Below are 7,185 nucleotides of genomic sequence, written 5' to 3'. Positions count from 1 at the left end.
TGCAAAGCATATGTAATTATAGTCTCAACTAATAATCAAGACAAGTTCTAGAGTGAGAGTAGTGATAGGAGAATGCACACAAGAAGAGAATAATATTAGGTCCAAATCCTCACAAGCTAAAGACTATCACATTAATCCATTGAAACCAAATTCATAGCCACTTAACTTGAACTCCAAACATAAGATCAATCATTTATCATGCTTAAATGCATTCAAACTGAAATTACCTTAAACTTGCAAAAAAAAAGAAAAAAATAAAAGTATAAAAAAAAATGCAAACAACCTAATTTAAAAAAATTTTAAAATAAAGACAAGTCCCTTCCCGCACACTTAAATCTTGCATTGTCCTCAATGCAATTCAATTTAAAATAATCCAATCAACCGTAATAAAATATAAAATGCAAGGTAAAAGTGAAAGAAGAAAAGACAACCAGATAATTTAAATCTCCGTAAGCTCTTAAAGTTGAAATTCTCATCTCGGATGGAGAATAGATACTTGTTCAAAACATTTTTCTCTCTAAGCTCATCAAAAGCTCCTCTAGGCGGTGGCTTTAGATCAATTGGCAGTGGATCCAAAACGTATAAAAAATGATGATAGCCAAGCCCTCTCTATATATGAAACAACTAATAAAATCAAGTAGACTCTCATCAGTAGAGTCAAAGCTTTTGCAAAAAGAGCCATAAGGACTTTTCCTTTATCTGGTTGAAGGTTGCATGATAATATTTCCATTGAAGATGGCCTTAATATAGTAAAAGGAGTTTTTTTAATCATAAGTACCTGCTCATGAAGCTCAACAGAAATAACAAAATCTTCCACACAAGCACTATTAGAGTCAGAATGCATAATATAATTAATAATCCCATTACTCTTAGTATTATCAATACCATCACAAAAGCTCATAGGGATCACAAAATCAATGTTATTTAGGTGACCACTAAACGCACGATCTCATAAGCATTATCATAATCAAAAGGCTTAACACAAGTAGATGAACTAGTAGCCTTGGTATAATCAATATAGTCAAGTGGATCATCACACTCAATAGAGTTAATGCAAACAAGAGGATCCAACAAATCATCAGAGTTTATAAGTTCATCTATTTCAACACAGGCAGCACAATTATGTAAGCTATTAGATATACAATGCATAATATTTTCATAATTTTCCTTTCAAAACTATGAGTATCATGATAAAGCATGGAAGGAGAAAAATCAGTATTAGGTGATAACCATTCCAAGCCATCTCTTCAACCAAAATAGAATCACTCAAACTAAAGGAAAATAAAAGGAAATACAAAGTCCTCTCAAGTATATGATCAAAATAATGATTTTTTTTAGGTGGACCCTGTCCTCACTAAAATAAATAAAATAAAATAAAAGAAACTCCCTAGAAAAAAGTAAGGAAAAAAAATCAAAAAATTAAATCTGGAAAAAATGAAAAATAACTTAAAATTTGAAAAAAAAATTGAAAGAGCACAAAAAAAAAACTCTAGAAATTTCAAAAAAATGAGGAAAAAAACGAAAAAAAAAAAAAAATTAACAACCAAATTCAAAAAATAACATCTTTGACTCCCCGGCAACGGCGCCAAATTTTGACACTACTGTCGAATAGTACCAAAATTAATAAAAACTAGATTTTGCAGTAAAGCGCAACCTAGGTCGTCTCCCTAAGAGTCAATAGAGTAATTATTTGAATTATGATTATGAAATGTAAATAATGGGGGGGTTTTATGATGAAATTAAAACTAAATTAGAAATAAATAAATAGAGGAAATTCAACTAAGAAAATTACCAAAGAATAAGCAGCGCAATCAATCACAACCCAATCACCTAAATTTAATCTTCCTCGTCCATAAAATAAATTAATTTTATTCAACTTTATTATTCTGGTTTCATTATATATTTCTCAAATTATCATTCAAGAATTAAACAAGAAGTTAAGTTATAGATTAATTGAAATCTCCCTTAACCCACACCAAAAACAAGCATGAGTAATCACTTAAGCTAGGCCAAATTACTCTTAAGTTGCTATATCCGATTAGCAATTAAAACCTCAGATAAAATTTATAACCCAAAAATTATGCAGTAAAGCTACTCTAATCAGCAACAGCAATTAAAGCATAAAATTTAGAGGTAGAGAGAAGAAGAGTAAATTGAAATAAAGTTAGAATAAAATCTTCCCTAAATATCAAGGACTCTAATTAAAATTTAGGATTATATTATTATTGATCACACCAAAAAATTAGCTATTCTTAGAACTAAAAATCAAGCAATATGAGATGGAAATAGGAGAGGCCATCTGTATTGAAGAAAAGAAGAACAGCAATCGCATCTGTGGTTCCTTCCTTCCCACTGATGCCGCCAACGTTTTTCTCCCTTTCTTTTTCCATAAAAGTCGTGCGTCCCCCCCTTCTGCGTCTCTCTCCTTTCTTTTATAATAAAAACTAATAATTTATTAAAAAATAAAACTAATCCTAATTAAAAATTACACTAAATAACTCAAAATAAATTCAAAAAAATTTTAAAAAATTGATTCTTAATTTGATTTTCAAGTATGTCCATATTCTTCTTCCAATATATTCTCTATCAATATCTTTCAAATTGAATTTAGAAAATCTGCACAAATAAAATAAAATTAAATATCACCTGTGTAAAAATATTAAAAATATTATTTATATTTTAAAATCAAAGATTTAGTTAGTTAAAATCTCAAAACTGAATATTGGCTAATAAAATTAAATAATATCTAATTAAACTCAATTAGCTTCAAATAAATATTTAAAAATCTAAATAAAAGGATAAAATATATAAAATTGCCATTTATCAGGGATAAAATTAAAATGTTACTATACTCTTAAATAGATAATCAACATTTATTAGTTCATGTATTTGATTAAAAATATTTTACATATAAGGATTAAAGGAATATGTCTTTTGCATAATTTAAATAGTAGTCCCTCCAGGTGTTGACATCTCCACTTTAATTTGAATAATGTGAAGACCTGGGCCACGGAAATTGCTCATTCTTTCCTACAACTTTCAAAAAGCTAATGAACAAGGTTAAATGTAGGAAAGAATGAGATTGTATAGTTTAGTGTACCTCAAGTCTTAAATTTTTTACTCATTCATTTATATAACAATTTTTGAGATAATTGTAATATAAGGTCGCTATATAGTGAAATATAAGACAAATTTTTGAAACACACGTCATATATATCAATGATGCATAATATAAATTTGTTAATATTTTAATATATAGTAATTATGCATAATATAATTTTTTTAATATTTTTAAAAGCAAGAAACTAAAAGGTATGTTATATGATAGGTGCTTTAAACACTTGTTATCTATGTTAATATTAATTTTTATTTTTATGAATGTGCCTAATTTGAGTATTATATGATGGGCTTGTTAATACCTTCGTATGTTCTCAATTAAATAAATGATGGGAGTTTTAAACACCCATCGTTTGTTTTATAAGCATCTCCTAACCTCTCAAATATATGACATATTTTATTTTAATCATTTTTTTAGTATAATATATATAGATTTTTGTAGTAGTGTTTACATGTTAAATTATCTAACATTACGTGATAACTTGTAACTCAATTACGTACTTGTTAAAGGCATATAGTTACTTGTTAGTATATATACTTTACATGTAATTTACTAACATTACTTGATACTATTAACTCAATTAACTATATTTGTTAAATGGGTAATGCTACTTATTAATTTCCTATAGTTACTTGTTAAAATAATTTACCTTACATGTTAAAAGTTTATTTTAAGTCATTTTGCCTTACATTTTATTCAGTTGATGTTTAAATTCCTACGGTGAAATTTTGAATTAATTTGGGCTTTATTTTTTAGTAATGTCACAATCCATGTTCTTTTAAAGATAAATTATTAAAGATTCATGGATATTTTCTGAATTCCAATACATTTTGGTCCTTTTGACCAATTTTTCCAAAATTACTTACAAGAACAACATACTTCACATGGATTATAGTTATTACTTTTTTTTATCCAAAGTATTGTTAACAACCTATAAGTTCATGTTATTTCATCACATTTTCCTTAGATTCTAGTCCATTTTGGTTTAATTGTATATGTTTTTATTGCCCAATTTAGGAAAATGTGCATTTTGTTTTGGGCTTGTGTTCTTGGCTTTAATTTGATATTTTTTAGCCTAATTTCATGTTATTTTGATTGAAGTTTTGATTAGAAGCATTTTGGAGCTTTGTGGATGTTTTGGAAGGCTTTTGGATGAAGAAATCAAGAGCAAAATGAATGATTTTCGTTAGCTGTAAAAACAGTGTAAAACTGCCAAAGTCGTCCCAAAGTCGTGACTTTCGTTCGCGACTTTCGCCGCTGTCAGAAAAACGCTGCGTTTCATTTATCAGAAATTGTTGGCTAGGATACATATAAGCTGAGAGCTCGACCCAGAACGCATTCTTCAGACTTTTAGACACTTTTGGAGCTTGGTTGTGCTAGGGTTTGGGCATTGGAAGAGTTGGGATCAAGAGATTGAAGCTTTGAAGACATTTGGAGCTCATTTTCTTTGGTTTTTCTATTCCTCTTCCCTTTCCTCTCTTGTAATCTGAAATGGGTCCACTTATTTTGTATATTTGTAGCTTGTGGATGATTATGAGTAGCTAAACCCTTTGTTCTAGGATTATTTGGAACCCTTGTATGGATTAACACCATTTTCTCTCTCTTTTTGTGATTAATGATATATATGTGTTTATTTTACTCTTTCCTTAATGCTTCTACTTGATTGGCCACCATTTAGATGTTGGGTTCACTTAATTGATGCTTGAGAGGGCTAGGTTGAGTGTAGAACTTGGGTAAAATTGTGTAAGAACTTGATATTTGCATGTTGAATGGATGGTTTTGCTAGTAAGATAGAGATATACTTGCTAGCCTTGCATAGCCACATTAGGGTTGGTGTTTAAAATTGAGTTTTATTAATTGTAACAAGAGATTGGGCAATTAATTTAACTAAACACTTGTTCATGACTTGAGAGAGCTTGTCCAAGTATTTTTAGAACCCTAGGTTAGCACTTATTTTCATTAAAAGCATTTATGAGAGGAGGTAATTTTGGTGTTATGAAATGCAAGGGGGACAATTAATCCTAGGTCTCAATTTGTGTTGGAAGTTTGTGAATCACTCACTTTCTTAATTTTCTCGTGTTAGTTTCATTTGCAAAACATTTCACCTAACTTTTGTAGCTCAACTTGATCAAATTTACTTAGTCTTTTGCTTGATCATTGTTTTTGAACAAATCCTCGAGGGAACGATACTTTACTTTCATTATATATTACTTGCTACGACCCGTGCACTTGCGGTGAGCAACAAGTTTTTGGCGCCGTTGCCGGGGATTTGCTTTTGAAAATATTTTGATCAACCTTAGACTAGTAATATTAGATTTCGCTTGAGCTTTGTAGATATTAGTTCTAGATTTTTATTTTGTCTTTGTTCAGTGCTTTGTTTTAGTTTGATACTTCTTGGGTTGTTTCTTCTTCAGGTACCCATTTGGCATATGCAAGTCATAGGCCCAGAAGGATTGGAAGTGATACTTGAAGGATTGACAATCTTTGAAGAAACCGAGTCTCCTAATTCTGAAAGAACTCCTGAATCGGGAAACATGGCAGAAGACCAGTATGACACCGCCTCAGTCAATGACTTTGCTAACCGGAATCTGAGGGGTACTCAATCTTGTATTCGAATGCCGGAGTTTCAAGCACATACTTTTGAGATCAAGCCTGCCATGATCACAATGCTTCAAATGAATGGTGTGTTTCATGGTCTATTCAATGAAGATGCTAACAAGCACTTGATGTCTTTTGTGGAAGTATGTGATTCTTTCAGACAAAATGGGGTGCCTAAAGATGTCTTGCGCTTGCGGTTATTTCCAATTTCTCTACAAGACAAGGCTAAAGAATGGTTCAACAATCTTCCCGAAGGTTCTATTGGTTCATGGGAGGATCTTGAGAACAAGTTTAGAGCCCGATTCTTCTCTGATGATAAAACAGTGGAAGCAAGAGATGAATTTCTTAGCTTTAAGCAATATCCAGAGGAACATCTCTATGCAGCTTGGGAGAGATACAAGATGTTGATGAAGAAATGCCCTAATCATGGAGTGGACAAATGGGTAGTGATTCAGATTTTCTGTAATCGTCTGAATCCATCTTCGAAGGCCATGGTTGATTCTATCACAAATGGGGGATATCGGAATGTGCCTGTCAATGAAGTTTTTCGCCTCTTAGACCAATTGTCTGCGAACAACACTCAAAACACGGATAGAAGGAATACATCAATGGTGACTAGTGCTAAAGATGATTCCTCTTCCCAGATTGTATCCATCTTGAATGCAATGAACAAGCGTTTTGATGTGTTGGAATCTCAAATGCAAAGGGGAAATTCTCATAATGTGCATGCTGTCCAAGCCATTCCAACTGTGTGCAATCAATGCAATGATATGCACATGCCCGATCAATGTCCTCTTTATATGACCACTGAGTCTGTCAACTATATGGGCAAGTTTCAAAACCCTCACAACAACCCTTACTCTCAAACATACAACTCAGGATGGAGGAATCATCCTAATTTTTCATGGAGTCAAGGGAATTCTTCAAATCAACCTTCATCCTCTAATGTCAAGCCACTTCACCCTCCGGGTTTTCAAGCTCCACCAAAGCCAATGCCGGTTAAAGAAGAGGAGTCTAGAATGGAAAAGATGCTAGCACAAATCTTGAGTAATCAAGAGTCTGCAAGAGTTGAAACTAAGGCAACTCTTACTCTTCATGATACCGCAATCAAGAACCTCGAAGTGCAAATGGGGCAATTGGCTTCACAAATGAATGCTATGTCAAGAAGTAATCTCCCTAGTGACACCATTCCAAATCCTAAAAGGGATGGTAAGGAGGAGTGTAAAGCAATCACTTTGAGAAGTGGGATGCAATTACCCGAAGTTCTTATGCCAAGTGCAAGTGGTGTGAGTAGTGGTGCTACTAAGGTGATTGTTGATAATGAAGTGATTAATGAAGAAATTGTGGTTGAAGAGTGTGACAACTCGAAGAATGAATCAAGAAGAGAAAAAGATTGAAGATCAAGCCAAAAAGGTTGGTGATGAGAAAAAGCAACTAGAGGCCAAGCCAAAATATATGCCTCCACCACC

General features: G+C 32.1%; 1 protein-coding gene and 1 non-coding gene across 2 annotated transcripts; one reads left to right on the top strand and one right to left on the bottom strand.

The window, feature by feature from the left end:
• Positions 1 to 2,279: 2,279 nt before the first annotated feature.
• Positions 2,280 to 6,930, top strand: LOC129316480 (uncharacterized; the record flags this gene model as incomplete). Its single annotated transcript, XM_054960904.1, has 3 exons — positions 2,280 to 2,366; positions 5,533 to 5,951; positions 6,066 to 6,930. Coding segments are annotated over exons 1-3 (1,371 nt in total), but the record flags the coding sequence as incomplete, so codon positions are not given.
• LOC129316914 (small nucleolar RNA R71) lies at positions 6,044 to 6,149 on the bottom strand. Its single transcript, XR_008594840.1, has one exon. It is a non-coding gene; the product is annotated as a small nucleolar RNA R71 (small nucleolar RNA).
• Positions 6,931 to 7,185: the final 255 nt, after the last annotated feature.

The sequence above is a fragment of the Prosopis cineraria genome, unplaced genomic scaffold, assembly GCF_029017545.1.
Source record: "Prosopis cineraria cultivar Desert tree isolate PC_DT_omini unplaced genomic scaffold, ASM2901754v1 PC7, whole genome shotgun sequence".
Classification (NCBI taxonomy): domain Eukaryota; kingdom Viridiplantae; phylum Streptophyta; class Magnoliopsida; order Fabales; family Fabaceae; genus Prosopis; species Prosopis cineraria.
The sequence above is the reverse complement of the archived record's forward strand: the minus strand, read 5'-3'. Positions and strand labels throughout refer to the sequence as shown.